This window comes from Anabas testudineus, chromosome 5 (genome assembly GCF_900324465.2).
Source record: "Anabas testudineus chromosome 5, fAnaTes1.2, whole genome shotgun sequence".
In the NCBI taxonomy this organism is placed as follows: Eukaryota; Metazoa; Chordata; class Actinopteri; order Anabantiformes; family Anabantidae; genus Anabas; species Anabas testudineus.
In genome coordinates, this window is record NC_046614.1 from 14374088 (window position 1) to 14391835 (window position 17748).

Consider the following 17748-nt stretch of genomic DNA (forward strand, 5'->3'; position numbering starts at 1 on the left):
CTATGATTGCGGCCCATTAGAATAAACTAAAGAATAAACTAAAGGTCTAATTAGTCTCTTTATGCTCTGCTATATCAGATGTCATCATTTCTAATTTATGTGAGCACCTTTGGATTGTGTGGTCACATTTACTTCAGCCCACTACCAGTGCTAAACTGTAGTTTGTAGTATACCTCACCTGTAGTATACCTCACAGGTAGGGATGGACATTTCCAGCTAAAATGCTATTTGATATTCGCTAGGTACTATTTAAAAAATATTCAGTTAGATCCATTATTAGCTCTAATAATATCTTATTGAGCTTAGAAGATACATTTAATACTGCAGTTATATTCTATATTTTACAGATGACAATGTGTGTAAGTGTCTTACTAAAGGCTTATTAGCATGTCTTTTTTTTCACAGTGACATAAATATGTTAGGTAGTAGGGATATGTTGGTGACCTTTGACACTGACCCCTGGTCCATTGCTGGGCTTTTATTGGGGCCTCATTGACCCCATCTTCTTTGTTTATCAACAGCTGGACAATCTGGATGAGCAGGCTGCACAGATCAGAAGAGAGCTAGATGGCCGTCTTCAGATGGCAGACCAGATTGCCAGGGTGAGTCAGACTCTATGGGGGACTCAGCTTGTTTTTAATATGCTTTGTTATATAGTTAATATGGCTCTAATATGGTGCAACTTGTATAAACATCATAGTGTGAGCTGCCACCCACAAAAAAAAAAAAAAGAAGTATAAAAAGTAGTATTTTTGTGTTATGTTTATTTACAGATTTTGTTAAATAAATCTTACACTAAAGTAAGATTGAATTTGAAAAAGAGACATGTACCCTTTTGAGATTTAATAAACTCTGTTTACTTAATTGTTCATTGCCATCATAATTGTTCTTTGCTGAGTCATCTCTGTTTTTGTTAACAGGGAGGTAAGTTCCCCAAATTTGTTTCTAAAGAGATGGAGGCCATGTACATCGAGGAGCTCAAGTCTTCAGTGAATCAGCTGATGGCCAATCTGGAGAGCATGCCTGTATCCAAGGGTGGAGAGTTTAAACTTCAAAAGCTGAAACGGGGACACAATACCTCCATTATCGACATGGGCCAGGAGGACGAGAACACACTGTCCAAGTCTGATGTGGTTCTCTCTTTCACTTTGGAGGTGCAGTGCATTTTGAGTGGGGCTAGAGATGTTTTTTTGACAGGATTTCTAACTATAGCCAAATGGGGAAAACATTATCCTATTAGTATCTTAAATCAGTGCGAAACTACATCCCCCTAAACCTAGAAATGAAAAATCTGAGCTGCCATCAACTACTTGTCTGCTTCAGACTAAGTATAGAAACAGACAGCAGACCTGCTCAGGGGTTTGAACAGACGCTATGTGAAGAAAAGTCTCACACACACACACACACACACGCACGCACGCACGCACGCACGCTTCTACCTCTATCTTACCAGAGAACGTGAATCATCTTGTTATCAGCCTGAGATGAGTTATCACCACAGAACTGGGAGCAGTCGCACCTCAGTCCTTATGATGCAGTGCTATTTCAGAATCAGGAAATATATAATGTGCAAAGCATACAACAGTTTTAATAACACAGAAGTGAGCACACCGCTATGGATTTGGAATACTGAATTATCTGCACTATAGTGGCAATTAGCTGCATATTTGTGTGAGCTTGTAATTTCACAGTGCTTTGTTAAAGCCTAGTTATTCAAGTCTATTTACTTTTCAGGTGATTGGTTGCCACAGCTGAAGGAAATCCCGCAGCTATCCCAGAAAAAGTCAGAAATCCCCACAAACCAGGAAAATTTTGGAATGTAGATGGAATGAGCTGTCATAAAAAAAAGTCCTTAACCCATTATATATATATATATATATATATATATATATATATATATCAGCAGCTAAATAAATAATTAATCAGAAAATTATTATTTTTATTAGGCTATAAATGGATATTAATTATTTGGATTATTTAGAATTTTCTTATTGGAAAGATGCCAACCTAGGATGCATCTGCAGTATGACAGTACTGAAGTAGTGAAAAAACTATTCTAGTGTAAAATCTACATTTTAGTAATATTAGGGAACACTTCATGCAAATGACTCACTCTTCATCTACAACCTTCAATGAGGTGCCTTTGCTTTTCAGGTTGTGATCATGGAAGTGCAGGGGCTGAAGTCTCTGGCTCCGAACAGGATTGTCTACTGCACCATGGAGGTGGAGGGAGGCGAGAAGCTCCAGACCGACCAAGCGGAAGCATCAAAGCCAACGTAAGGACCTGTGCATGCATGTGCACAAACTCATGGTTAATACACTTAATTTTATGACTATTTTACAACATTATAAGTAGAGTTCACAATGTGTGACTCTTTAAATTAAACCATTTAAATTAAACCCTTAAAAAATGTAAGTATTTTTGCAAATTCTTAGAAGCTCATATTTTGCTTCATCTTTATATTTTTGTGGCTGATGTTTTCCTCCATGGGCAGACCTAGGAAATGTGTGTATTAGAATGTATTTCCTTGTTCTCTTACAGAGAAATATTTTCTTTTTTATTTTATCAGAAAGGGCAATTTTCATTCATTGACATTCTAATTATCTTTCCAATTTTTTTTTTACTTTGGGGCCATCTGTGATTTCTTTCAGATGTTCTGATTAAAATCAACAGACAAGAAAAAACAATTGAAGCTAAGAAAGCTTATGCTTCCAAACTCTCCTGCATCACAGTGGGTCCTTGATTGTAGAAAGAAAAAGACTGTGATGCATCATTCCTTCTCAAAGGCACTTCTGTGCCTTTGCATGTGAGACACTATACTTAAAAAGAAATTGGACTGTGCAGTTGAGCAAAACTTCAATTTACTTCCTTTCTTCTTTGAATTCAATTGTTTTGCCCTGAGCAGCAAAATCTGCTCTTACAGTTATAAGGTTATACCTGTAGCTGAACCTAGTAGAAAGTAGGAAAAGAAATGGCATGGTTTGTAAATTTCTGTGTGTATCCCATATGCACAGACAGAAAATACTACCTCACTTCTTGCTGTACCAGTTCATTAGAACTCATTCATAACAATATCGGAGTGGAGGAAGATATATGTTCATCTAAATATATCTACCATTTCCTTTTAATTCACCAGTATTGCACAGTACAAGATGCAAGAGACAATGTCCATGAAATATTCATGCAAATATGAGCTATTTTAAGACCCAAATGTCTTCCTCCCATCTCCCTAATTTAAGAGCCATTTTATAAAGCGAGCATGAGAGAGATGGAGGCACATGAAGGGGATTAGAGGAGAACAAGGCAAAGGGTCTCTGTGTGTGTGTGTGTGTGTGTGTGTGTGTGTGTACATGGGTGAGATTCATGTATTAATATACATACAGCTGCTGGTTATTTGTACACAGTAATTGCATGTATTCTGAGCTGTATACTCAGACTGATATTCTGCTTAACATTCATCTTGTTTTAAACTTAAATTTGATTAATGGGTTGAGATAGTTTTTTTTATTAAATGTATTTTTTTATTGTCTTTTAATTCCCCTTGACCCACTTGAGTGTACTCAAGGTTTCATATATTTTCGAGAAAGAGCTGTTGAAGCACAGCACTGTCACATCCATTAATAGACCTTAGATTGATCCGCAAGGTCACCTTCATGCCAGTACAGAGCTTCCATGTGAAATCAACACAACGTCCCACTATCTCTTTGCCATCGGTCAGCAGCCTCTCTGATCTATACATGTTGGAACTGTGGTGTCTTTAGGTACATTAAAAAGCAATTAATCATGAATGTTAGAAGCTGTTATAAGATAAACAGCTTTCCAAGGATGGAAATTGACACCCTGTCCTCCTTACAGTAAGAGAATTTCAGCATTTACATTATGTTGCTATGGCTGCACTATGCTCCAAATAGCCTTGAAAGAGAACAGATAGATTGTGTAAATGTGATTATAAGGAACTGCATTCGCCATGATTCTTTAAATCTATCTAATCTATCTTAAGTCAAAAGTTAGCCTTTTATACAATATACTTTGAAAGCACTTCTACTTGATTTGACTAAGACTGCTTAAAGCTGGCCTTTCTTAGAAAGTAATTTTTACTTTGAACAAGGATTGTGGATTTTGACTCTCTTAACCTGAACTAAAATTACCTCAGAAAGGGATCATTTTGCAGCCTGCATGTACAGAAGGAAGAATTCCACTGACCAAACACGTGGTGCAAAACAATGATTTGTACTTGCAAGTATGTAAAACATTTTTTTTCTTCGGTATAGTCTTGTACTGTTCCTTTTGTACAATATTACAATTAATTATAAATGGATAGATCCCAATTTAATGTACTATCTCATTTTCTTTTTGATGAAGTTTTAATGTTTTTATCTTACACTTTGAATTAACTTTTGAGAGATGATATACAAGTTAATTGTCTTGCTTTAGAGACTTTGCTGTGATCAGTGTTAAATAAATATAAAACTCTTGACAGCAGCAGTTAATTTTAGCCAGTCTGTGGCATCTCTTTGCTACTCTCTGTTGCACACCCACAAAAATAATTTTGGCCGATAAGAGAAGTGTTTAGTTATATTAAAATCTTGTGCATCTTTAAAGATGTCTGCTATATAAATAGCAGGAATACATTTAGAACAAATTAGGCAGCATGTGTTATCTTCTGTGGTTGATCCTGTAGATCTTTGTGAGACTGCAGACTTTTTTTTAAAGACATCCACATTTTTTATTTCCTTTTTTTTGTTGTTGCTGTTTAATTTGTCAGTTTGATGTCGTTTACTGACATTTCTCCATGTGATTTTAGGTGAGGGGGGTGAAATATAAGAGTGATGGGTGGAGATGAAGTCATTGTGTGATGACACTTTACCATCATGCTGCCATGGAGCTAACCCCTGGAGTGTCATTTGTTGTCTTTCAGCTGGGGAACCCAAGGGGACTTCACCACCACACACCCTCTTCCTGCTGTCAAGGTGAAACTGTTTACAGAGAGCACAGGGGTGCTGGCACTGGAGGACAAAGAACTGGGCAGGGTAATTCTTGTTGTAATACTTAGTTTTACTGCCAATGCAGAAATGCTGTGATTGTTATAGCTATCGGAGTACTGTAAATAACACTCACATATCACATACATAGAAACACCACACCTTTTTATAAAAAAAAACATGGTATTGTGTGACAAAAATACTCAGTTTGGGTTCACTTGAAGCATTCTATAACTATTTGGCTTACTGATGTATTAAGTTGAACAAAGTCGTTTATTGTCACTTAAATGTGAATTGGAAACAACCCAAGTTAAACATGAGGTAGCATTTGTCAAAAATGAGAAATCCTCTAGGCCTACTGATTTTTTTTTTTGTTGTTGTTGTTGTTTTTTTTTTACTTTGAACATTTTTGCATGTACTGTAGGTGTGAACAGCACCTTTGGTGTGTGTGTACAAACACTCACTTGGATTTTTGACATGCTTTTATTTTACCAGCTTCTGAACTATACTGCTGTACTTTCCTCTTAAAACAAATACCAGCACTCTTTTATCATTATTAAAATTTGAGCATCAGTGACATAAATGCAGAAAGAGCAAAAAATAAAAAAAAATTCTGTTCTTTAATGCACAACTTCCTAAGGTGTAAATGTACAAGGTTACTATGAGAGATGGTTGAGGAAGGTGGGGTTGCTGGTTTGCGTTTGGGCAGCAACGCTTCAGACGTCCTCGTAGCGGTAGTGACCTTGACTGTGACAAGGCTCTTTGATCCCCCACTGCAGCAGCGTTGGCAGGAAGGCAGGCTTCCTCAAAGCTCTTTAACTCAGCAAAGAGAGATTAGGCCTCCTCTTCAGGGGAGAAAAGAGCAGAGCACTGTTCTGTTTTTCTACACTGACTCACTTAATTCCTTCAAAAAATGTGAAACACAAACGCGTAATCACCAGTCCTACACAAATTGGTTTTGCTGAATGTTGCATAGGATGAGATCAAATAAATGGCTCCGGGGTATCAACATTGATAATTATGGAGTCTTATGTTTTGTGGTCTTTTGGTTGCAGGTTGTCCTCCACCCGACTCCTAACAGCCCGAAGCAGTCAGAGCTCCACAAGATGACTGTGACCAAGGCTTGCCCCGACCAAGACCTCAAGATCAAATTAGCCATACGTATGGACAAACCACAGAACATGAAACACTGCGGGTAAGAGAGATACTGCCATCCAAGCCTTGCTGTTTCATTCTTATGCGCTGTTCTTATCCCATGTTTTTCATACAAAACTCCTTCCCTCTCAGCTCCATGGCCTCATTTCTGGTCAGGTAGTGTGGAAAAATACTGTGAAGTGTAGTACTCCCCCTGCTGGACGGCAGTGTGCAGTTTATTTTAGTAAAATAAAAGCCAATAAACTTAAAATGTGGAATGCAACAATAATAAAATGACATTTGCGTAACCCTTACACCAATAAACTACATTATTTTAATAAATTTATGATTGTAATTTCTTAACTACATTTTTATATTGTTATATGTTGTATAATGTGCAGCATCTGTGTGACAAATATTGGTTATGACAGATGGACTTGGTTTTGTCTCCTTGTGTGTGAACAATGTTTTGACAGGTACCTATGGGCTTTTGGGAAGAATGTCTGGAAGCGCTGGAAGAAGCGTTTCTTTGTCCTTGTGCAGGTGGGTTATCTTTGAAATAAAACAGAGTTTAGCCAAATTGAAGCAGCAGTGACTCACTCAGTTTGGGTTATTGCTGTTGGGGTTTTTAGCCCCTTAATTAAGTTTTAAGGTTACTTTGAACCTGCTGAGTCATAAATGTGAGTACTTCTTAAGATTAAAAAGTACATTTGCATACATTGCTTGTATCCATATTGTTACTGTAGATGACCATGCTGTTTTTTACATTAGTTTATAGGGAAAGGAGTACAGTAATAAGATGTGTAGACTCTTTTTTTATACTTAAAAATCACTTACTCTTTAAATTCCAGCAGGGACAATACTGAATAAAATAACTTTTTCTTTGGCTCATTGTGACAGTTAATTCTTTATTTTGCAGGTGAGTCAGTATACATTCGCCATGTGCAGCTACAGAGAGAAAAAGTCAGAGCCACAGGAGCTTCTCCAGCTGGATGGATATACTGTGGACTACAGTGATCCACAGCCTGGTGAGATGGTACACCTACACATTGTACAGCTACAGGTAAACCCATTGTAGCTATGTGTTGTAAAACAAAATCATTAATAAATTATATATCTCTGTCTCAGGGTTGGATGGTGGCAGGGCTTTCTTCAATGCAGTGAAAGAAGGTGACACTGTGATCTTTGCCAGTGATGATGAGCAGGACCGCATCCTGTGGGTTCAGGCCATGTATCGTGCAACTGGCCAGTCCCATAAGCCCGTCCCACCCACTCAGGTCCAGAAACTTAACTCCAAAGGGGGTGCTTCAGCTCAAATGGATGCTCCCATTTCTCAGTTCTGTAAGTAGACTGAAACTCAACATGGTCACTTAAGCAGAAAGCAGTTTTCATCCACAAAGCAGCGAAAGCTCTAACCCATAAATGTCTCACGCCATGCGTTCCACACTGCAGTCACAAAAGCTGCTGGTAGAACTAACACACAAGCACGCACACACATGCCTTGATCTCTCACAGATCCCTTTAGCATCTGATGGACTTCCACTCATTGTCACTACTCCCACGGTATTTAAGGTGCAATTCCATGCTATTCCATCAGTCAGTTTTTAAGGAACAACCAACCCGAAAACAACTTGTCATACAGCAGCAGGATAAGGTCTGCAGACTTCATTTAAAAACTAAATAGGTCACCACACATAAGATTTGAACATTCAAGCCTGCTGGGGTTGAATTCAGACTGACAGTGCTACGGTGTGCTCCTGTCCTAACTGTAGGCTTGTTTTAATCCAGTCACAGCTCTAGAGGGCAGCTGTGAAGGCAACCGTGGTTCTGAGATAATTTCTCAGATTGTTCCCTTGTTGCTGAATGCCAGGCTAGACATGTCCAAAGTTGTAACCAATCTGTCACTGTACTTGAACCTCTAAGCAGACGAGAGGTCAGGTAGCAAAGTGAAGGTAAGACTGTAAAACAGTAATGTTGCATCTTTACCAACTTCTGTTTTAACTGTCTCTTGTGTCCCCCTCATTAAAGAAGGGAAAATCATATTTTTGTACATATCACCATGTATTTCTCCAGTTGGTTTTTGGCCTATTGTGTCAATCATTTTCTTATTCCAGACAAAAAGTACAAACTAGCATAATTTTTGCTCATACAGTGACACTACCATAGACATTTCTGACCTGCCGAACCTAATGTCACATACTGCTTAACAGTGCACAATAATAGATCCTGCTATTCAGAACAAATCATTTTTTGTGTGCATCTTTTGACTCTATGTATTAAATATGATTTATTTTACAACTCTAAGATTTTTATTTTTTTCTCAGAGTGATGGTAGAACCAGTAATAATTGGCATTCAATACTAATACAGCGCTAACACCTACTGTAGGTTTACAATAATAACACTAATAATAGTAATACTAATACTACTACTAATAATAATATTGTCCTAAGTTTATTTCACCCTCTGTTAATTACATCATAAAATGAACTACATGAATTGGATCAGTTACTTAGAGTCCTGCCATATAAATTCTATGTTATTTCTCCATTGGTTTCTTTGTCCAGTATGTGATTGTTCTTGTGGTTAGTTGACTCCTCTGATGCCAGCTGTTGCCATTCAAAGCCTCCTCACAGTGGCACAAATCCCCTTCTCCTTCCCTGAAACATTGTGGCACACCACGCGTACATGTTTCACACCCTGGTGGTCTTGAATGGCACTGGGACCATAACATGCTCAGACCTCCTGACTCCACTGCAGTGGACTCATTACAAGTAAGAGCTCTATGAAGGTTTTGATCTGCACACATTTAAAAACCTGTTTTATATTAGTAGGTGGTTTACTGCACATCACACACCACAATAAGTGTGGTGGCTTAATGTCTTGGACTTTCCATATAATAGATGTAAGAAGTAAAACCAAACAATAAATGAGGATATCCTACTGATCAGAGTCTTCAAAGACTAAAATGGGTACTCCTGTTATTTCCATACAGAGAGAATAAAAATACATTACAAACATCTTTAAAGCTCCACACCTCCACTTTCTTTCTGTAATAATACAGTGTGACATTGTTAGTGTTATTTTTATAAGATCTTCTAGAACTGCATGAGGTTATATGGCATCAAGTGCAGTAGTACTCTGTACAGTGCTCCTTTTTAAAGCACGTTAAAATGTATCTCTAAGGATTGGATGCATTTTCATCTCACTATTATTTTAATCCTCGCAAAACCTTCATAATCTCTTTTCTTAAAAACAGACATCTTTTACACATAAAACTGACTGTTGCAATGTAGTTTGCTCTGTATGCGTTTGCCAAAGCCACTTTTTAAAGTAAGGCTTCTGTTTGATCTGCAGGCAGACGGAGTGACAGTACTTAACGTGTAGCTCTTGACTCCTTAAGTACTTGTCCACAATCCGGAATAAATAAACTGCAGTGGAGTGATGAGGATTGTAAATTCTCACTTCCTCCCTCTGTCTCTGACTCTCTCTCTATCTGTCTCTGTCTCCCTCTTTCTCTCTCTAATATGCCTCAACATCTGTTGTCAAGTTCACATATCCTCACATGTACTCACACACCACCGCCCAAACACTCTCATGTTGGTATAGGTTGTTGTTTTTGAGTTGTGTTTTCTTCTTCATGCTTTGCCTGTACCCTTCTTGAGTACTGCAGCTGCTAGGTCAGGGTCTCTCGTGATTGCTCTCCTCCAGCCTTGTTGCTAGTCTTTATGTTATTCTGGTTTGTCCCTTCTTACCCTGCTGTCTTCTAGCTGGACTTAAGGGTAAGTGCTTCCCTGTAGCCGGCACAGCTCAGATAATCCCCGCCGATTATCTGACAAATGCAACGTTCTTTCTCTTCTTTCCTTCTTCTCCTTCTCCACGTCGCTTCATGTCTTAGATATTAATTGATAATTTTTTTGTTTTTGACAACCTCAATTTGAGGATCAAAGTATAAGCATCCATTCGTGCCAGTATAGGATGCATGTATTTTATTCTAAGAACTTATTATTTGACTCAGTAATGGTTACAGATGATATAGTTGTTAACTGCATAATTGCCTTCTCTCTTTATTTGAATTGGTGATGGGACCCTCAGAGTAAAGCAATACAGTTTGATTCAAAAATGTCATAGACTACTAGAAAAGCAAGGAAACATTATGTTATGAGAAAGATTTTAATGTGTAAATATATCATTAATCACTATTTTTAGCAACAATATATATTTCAAGAACCAAGAACCAACCCATTATTCTTTCATAGCAGTTATATAAGAACTAGAAAAATTAAAATAAAAGATTTTTTAATAAAAAAATAGAATTATGGTTAAAGATGGAGTACTGAGGCAATCTGTAATGTCACTATTCAAAATATATTTGATGCATGACCGATACATGTTTTGACACATCTCAAGTGTTGCTCATGCTTTACTTCAGAGGGCTCAAATGCAAATCTTTTCTTTTCTTTTAACGTTTTCTCGATGAGAGTTGGCAAATATGTATGCGGAGTATTCTGAATGCCAAAGAAAAGAAGTAGCTAATGCCGCCCCTTCTTACGATAAAATACTCCGGACCCCTTCCTACAGGTTAGCCTGTAGATAGACGCTAGACCGTTGTTACACCTCCAGAAAGGAGAGGTCTCATTTTGATTTATTTTGATTGCCCTTTGTTTGCCTGAATAGGAGAACACCTGTGTCATGTGTCCATACTTTACAAATACAGAATTTTTCATTAATTTCCCCCATCTCCCAGAGAATGATACAATTTTGCCTCTGTCAGCTTCATGCTATTTACCCATGTACTTGCACCAAATTGTATTGCTACCCTATTAGAGTTATCCAGTAGTGGTATGCCTGTTAGTGTGCTCTGTAGAGATCATGAATACACTGCAACATATTCAAGTATTGTCAACTTGCAAATGCGTAGGAAAAAAAGGAATGCCAAAAAAAAGGGAACATGCAAATTTGTAAATGGGTCTGCAGATGTGCATGACATTTAAAAGCTCAGTGAAAAGTCACACTGTTCTCCAGCATGTGATAATTTATAAATGTACCCGTCTATTCACTTTGGATATTTGGTAATTTTATTCATGGTTGAAGTCATTATGAAGACGTTATTGTAAGTTATAATTTTACTTCAGTACTGAGTGTATTCTGGGCTTAAACTTCATTTCTTCTTTTAATCCAATCTAAGGAGATGTAGCTCACCCACAGTGTCATAGCCCAACACCCCCAGGCATCTTTTCTTCACTCTAATGTATTTCCTGCAAAACATCACTTTCTTTCAGTCTTGCTCTTTAATGAATCTTCCTCTTGTGGTCATCAGTTTCATTGTCTGACCACTGTCTTTGTCCTATGTAAAGGTTTTCTTAGTATCCCTTTTTCATCCTGTCATTGTCTCTCACCCAGCACTGTCCTCACCTGTTACCATTAATAACTTTCTCTAGACTTTATGTGTTAACTATCCTTCTCTTATACATCATCATTCATTTTGCCCTGTTTGTCCTTCCTCCTTGAACAATCTGTAATTTCCATTGTCCACATTTTACTTGTCTTTTTATTCTTTTTCCTTCTCAGATATGGGTAAAAATTGTTTCCAGAAGTATAACTATGTAGGTTCCTTTTGAGCACATTTTTGTGAATGTTTAGTACCCGTATTGCACCCTTTTCCCTTTACCTCTCACTGACCTAAAAGGTTGACAGATGTCAGTTGTGCCCTGTTTGGTACTTCGGCCCTACCCAGCCAAGATCAGGTCTCCACCTCCACCCCCCTAAATCATCATCACTCATGTCAGTGTCTCATGGACATGACATCTGTCACTCACACAGAGGACACGAGTCATGCATCTCTTATCTACTTTGAATCACTCTTGTCCTAATCATTTTGTCTTGGACAGCTGTATTGTTTACACAGCACAATAATTACAACCAGTTAATAGATATTTCTCTTTTGGTTTAGAGAAGAAAACAATGATAATTCCACCAATGGTAGCATCACTCATATTTCCTGAGTTTTATTAGAGTTTCATTACAGTACTTACACAATTTGATATTACTGATGTGTCTTAATCAAATTTTACAGAGCAGGTTTATAGTTGGGGAGATCTTTAATTACCAAAAAAAAAGGATCTATAACTGGAGATGAATCTGCAAATTTCCAGTCAACACTTTTTTTAAGCTTTTTTTTTTTTTTTCTTCCTGTCAGTGTGTTCAGATGATCTTATACCACATTTCTGTCTTTTTTACTAGCACACATCTCAATATTTGTCAGGACATTCAACAATTGCGAATGGCAGAATCTATTGTATACATTTAGAATAATTCATTTAATTTTACTCAACAGGATAATATATATATAAAACAAATTATTTACCCTGCAAAACATCAGGGAATGTGACATACGAAGATGCATGCATGCACATACAGTAGAAGCACCCGTCCCTCTGAGCTTAGCTTCAGATTAGAATCTTATCCTCTAAATATCTTTATATGGTCTGACACAATGCAAGTTGACAATGTAAGCTGTAAGTGTTTATAATTTGCCCTTAGAAGTAGCCAAAGTATCCCTGGTGTTTCTGTGCTGTAATGAAGTCTTGCCGTTTACCTGTGCCTCACTGATGTCTTCTCCTCTGAACCGTGTGCTTTTCCCTGTGCCATTGGATGGATAGATGCTGACAGAGCTCAGAAACATGGCATGGATGAGTTTATCTCCGCTAATCCTTGTAGCTTTGACCACGCCTCGCTTTTTGAGATGGTGCAGCGACTCACATTGGATCACAGGCTCAATGACACCTTCTGCTGCTTGGTGAGTGTCTGTCTTATCACTGTAACACCACCACATGTTAATTTTATGGCAGTAGGCTGTTTATTCTGCCTGACATGTAGTAAAGGCTGCATGTATCTGTATTTGTGTTGTGCAGGGATGGTTCAGCCCAGGTCAGGTGTTTGTCTTGGATGAGTACTGTGCCAGGAATGGGGTTCGAGGTTGTCACAGACATCTGTGTTACCTGCGTGATCTGCTAGAAAGAGCAGAAAATGGAGCTATCATTGACCCCACTCTGCTTCACTACAGCTTCGCTTTTTGTGCCTCCCATGTCCACGGGAACAGGTGTGACTTAATCCCCTCATTAAAAATGTTTCCAATTTGTGACAAATTTATTGCTTAACAGGATTTGAAAGCACATTAAGAGGACATGACAATAAACACTCCGTTGAAACAAATTTAAGTTGTATTACCCTAGAAAAGATGCCATATTGCAAATCTCCCATACACTGTGCAGAGCAGATGGGCACACTGAATTTTCACACTTTTTTTTAACACTGGGCAGAAGCAGAATACAAAAGTCAGTCTAACTTGACCCTGCAGGGTCCAGTGCATTGTGTCTTCCATCTTTCTAATTTTGCCATGTTTATGTTCTGTTTTTTAAGTTATTTTTTCTGCTTCTTGTGTTGCATGTTATGTAATCAGTTGGAAATCTCTACACATTTCCTTGTGTTCTACCATTTTCTTTGTTTTTTTTCTCTTTGTCCTTTGTTGCCATAGTCTCTTACTGTCCATATTATTCATCCTCCCATGCGTCTGTTAAAGTCAGAGAGGGCAGCAGTTACTGGGGGCCGCTGGGCTATGAGGCCCTAATGTCCCCAAAGACCTCCCAAAGCCCAGGTCCTCGCACTGCCTCTAAACGAATACGCATATTCAAGTTTAGAAAAAGAAAGGATTCCAAAATACCACTCTGTCAAGGGCAGAAAAGGTGAGACATTGTCATTTATTTGTATGTTTAACACAAAGGCAACTCGGGAAACAAATCTCACACAATTTGCAGCCCTTTCCTGGGGAGCTAAAAGCCTTCTGTGTTTTTTTTTTTTCCTTGTCAGACTCAGATGAGTAGTTGCATAATTTGAACCTTCAGCTAGGTTAAAGTATGTGGGTGTGATCCTTGTAGGCCAGACGGGCTGAGCACAGTGAAAGTGGATGAGAAGGAGCGCTTTGAAGACATCAAGGAACGGTTGCGTGTGCTATTAGAAAACCAGATTGTAACTTTCAGGTGACTACAAACTCACCAACCCCACATTATAAACAAATTAAATCACAAAATACAATCTCTGTGTTTTCCCACTGTAATATTATTTTATGTCTATATCTTTTCTTGTAGATATTGTTTCCCCTTCGGCCGTCCAGAGGGTGCACTCAAGGCCACTTTATCTTTGCTGGAGAGGGTTTGTAAATAATACAATTTTACCCCCATGATATAACAACTGTGATGTAATGAAAACATGTTACATAATACCTCTTAATTGTGGCCTGTAGGTACTGATGAAGGACATTGTAACCCCAGTTCCACAAGAAGAAGTTAAAGGAGTTATCCGCAAATGTTTGGAGCAGGCCGCTCAGCTCAACTATCAGCGGATTAAGGAATATGTCAAAATTGAAGGTAACCAGAAAGACAACACGTGATATAATAACAACAATTTAAACAAATGAATCCTATTGGCTGGAATTTAAATGTTAGTATAAGCAGTACATTCATTTTTTATGGTTTTATATGTTAATGCTCAGTAGATTTGTGTGGAATTTTTTTTTTTTAAACAAGACGTGCTTTTTCTTACTCCGATATGATATTGTACTTGTCACTGTTATTTATTTATTTATTTATTTGCACATGGTGAATTCACTTGGAATATGGTATATTAATGTCCATATCCCAAATGATTTGTGGCATCCCAAATTATTTGTGACAGTGTCAGTCACTTTTTGTCTCTCAGTCCAATAACTCTCTCCTTTGTTTCAGGCCTGCTTTAGCTCTGTGCTGTTCTATAGGTCACGTTGGCTTTTGTGTAGAGGTGTGTGAGTAAAAATGCATTCAAATCCAAAGCACTGAAATCTGTTAATGTGCTGATCTCATATTGTGCCTTGACTATTGAAGCTGTGTAGAATTCCAACCTCCGACTTTTAAGGAATGGACTGAGTTCAGTTTAACTAAAGGTCCTCTCTGACTCCCAGTTCTCAGTCGAGGCACACACAGCCCCGTCACACTCTTACTTTAGCTGATACCTCTCTAGTTCCTCCAGCAGACTCTGCCCACCCTCTTACACCCCCTGCCTTGAAATACCAGCAGCTCTCCTGTCACCTCTGTCTTATGTTTTTGATAAAGACCACTATCTCCTGCTCCCTGTCCCCCCTGTCTGCTCTGCTTTCTTCCTCTTTGCCACAGTTATCACTTTATTTGACATTTTTACTATGTGATAAGTGGCTTTTAATCAAAGGAATGCTGGGATTGAATGCCTACAAACCAGCATCAGACACCTGCATGTGCTTTGAGACATAACAACATGACTGTTCTTTATTGGCATGGATTACATATAAAAAACATTACTGACAAGACATTTTATAATGTCTTATTCTCTCTTGCTGTCTTTTCTTCCAATATATCCAATAAATGCTTTGACATGCATTTTGCATGTTTATATAGAAAACTCTAATGTTGTTTGTGTCTTGAAATAAATCCCTCAGGGTGCTAAAGATACTAAGGAGTCAAGCCTTATTATCTTGTCATGCAATGTGAATTTAATTCCCACTGTCCTTGTGAGGTACCTGGTTCAAAACAAACCAATCATTTGACATTACAACTGGGCCTCCTGCCCAGCAGAAAGTCGTTTTCACTTGGACAGCCCTCTTCCCTTCACCCTCTGACCTATAGCCTTCCCTCCTCTGACCCCAGCCTCTTGCATGCCCCGATCCTTTTTTATAGGGAAAAAGAGGGAAATGTATGAGCACCCTGTCTTCTGCTTGGCGTCTCAAGTGATGGATTTAACCATCCGTGAGTACCTTCATCATCCTCTCCCCAGTCTCTCCCTTTCCTTTTTTTTAAGCACTCTTTCACCTCATCTCCCTTCTACCTCTTGTCTTTCTTCAGAGATGTTGCTCCTGCCATGCTTGTTTTTATCTGTGCCTTTTGTCTGTGAGAGTGAGTGGGGAGCGCACCAGTCGAGATGTGAGCAGTACCACACTGAATCAGTCGGGGTCCTTTTTTTAGCACCATCTGTTTGCGATGGACATGAATGAGCAGTCTGGTCTGTAAGCTTCTTTCTTTTGGTTGGATGCCTATTCCTTTGACTTGAATGCATTTTTACATTGCTTGCACTATTATCTCCCTCAGTCATTTAGTCTGATCATGTGTCAGTGGTTGGCTGTGTTGAGGTAGGCTTTCTTTCTTTTTTTAATTATTATTTTTTTACTGTGAATACAGAGTAAGTGAAGGAGCATCTGTCGACAGAGCTATTGTATGGGTAGGACAGGGTAGAGTGTATGAATTTACCAGCTCCTCTTTGCCTTAGCTAACTTGATTCAAATCAACTCACAAGTCACTCAGTGTGTCCTGTCTATGATCCTGGCAGCTGTTTGTGTGTCCTACCTGTTTATGACAGTCTAAGCTTTTGTCTGAGCTTTTGTCTGTTTGTTAACAAACATCTTACCACAATTTTAATTTCTAATTTTCCACAGGTTTCAGTGTTTCTGTTTTTACTGTGTGTTTGTGACGTTTGTCCGTTGCCTAGAAAGCTCAGTACCTGGAGGTGAAAACGTCTCCACAGATCCCCCGAAAGGGTCACATGATGCTGAATAATAACTGAGCTTTCCCCCTGCAATGTGAAAATAACCCTAGAACCATGCTAATTCTAAACATCTCCTTTTTATCTTTTCTCTCCTTTGTTCTCGCTGAAGTTGAGAAAGGTCAAAAGGATCAAAAGGATCCAGGTGAACTCATGTTTAGCTTGTGGTTTAGCGTCAGACATACATGTGCACGTGCACACACACACACGTACAGATCCCCTACCCCTAACCCCTTCACACACATTGTATCAGTAGATACAGTAAATATGCATGCACAGAATGTACCTGTAGCACATGTTGTGTATGGTATATTAAATACACTTCTAATATACAGTCTGTACTCAAATGTTTTGGCATGTTTTGAGCATTTTTTAAAAATAAGTGGAGATTGTATTATTTTATATTGTTCCAAATGTGGTTCTATTCTCTTCAGTTCTGGAGGTTTTATTTCTACTTTCAATAGTAATAATAATAATAGAGTTCACAGAATAATTATGTGGCCAGGATGAAACATATATCATTTAATATTTTGAATAAAGAATTATAAAGTAATACAATCTCTTAAAACAAAACATCAGTTTTATAAACAAGAAAAAAGGGGGACATAAGCAACATTTTAATGTAACACTCATCAATCATTTAAGATGCAAGTGGTTTGCCGTTAATGACGATATTTATGTTTTTATTACAAATTTTAGCAGTCTGTTGAATCATATAACATGCATGCATTTAAACATAAACATAAAACATGTAATGTATAAAAACTATCTCACATCACCCCTATAAAACAGTGTATTGCAACTCCTAGCAGTCAGTTAAACATAGAACATGCATGGATATAAACATAAAAAAAAACATACAACATGTAATTCATGAAAACAATGATGTAACCAGTCACACATTGCCTTTATGAAACAATTAACATCACATCATAAAATGTAGTTCATTTTCTGCCATCTTCAACAACCAACTATTTGAGAGTTTTGTCCCCACTCGAAACAATGCACGTTGCGTGATTAAATACCACCC

At 38.1% G+C, this 17748-nt stretch overlaps 1 protein-coding gene across 11 annotated transcripts in view; it reads left to right on the forward strand.

Annotated features, from left to right (window-relative positions):
* Window positions 1-17748, forward strand: part of cadpsb (Ca2+-dependent activator protein for secretion b) — a 54094-nt gene that overhangs the window by 20631 nt on the left and 15715 nt on the right. For 5 of the 11 annotated variants that reach the window (XM_026350162.1, XM_026350169.1, XM_026350172.1 and 2 more), the window contains exons 4-18: window positions 522-602; window positions 921-1154; window positions 2155-2276; window positions 4920-5031; window positions 6039-6178; window positions 6594-6660; window positions 7037-7145; window positions 7246-7458; window positions 9887-9898; window positions 12779-12915; window positions 13031-13218; window positions 14054-14155; window positions 14264-14327; window positions 14419-14542; window positions 16831-16863. In XM_026350162.1, coding sequence (XP_026205947.1) covers window positions 522-602; window positions 921-1154; window positions 2155-2276; window positions 4920-5031; window positions 6039-6178; window positions 6594-6660; window positions 7037-7145; window positions 7246-7458; window positions 9887-9898; window positions 12779-12915; window positions 13031-13218; window positions 14054-14155; window positions 14264-14327; window positions 14419-14542; window positions 16831-16863 — 1738 coding nt within the window. The remainder of the gene's footprint in view (window positions 1-521; window positions 603-920; window positions 1155-2154; window positions 2277-4919; window positions 5032-6038; window positions 6179-6593; window positions 6661-7036; window positions 7146-7245; window positions 7459-9886; window positions 9899-12778; window positions 12916-13030; window positions 13219-14053; window positions 14156-14263; window positions 14328-14418; window positions 14543-16830; window positions 16864-17748) is intronic. The other 6 variants (XM_026350165.1, XM_026350168.1, XM_026350173.1 and 3 more) reach the window with 3 other exon arrangements.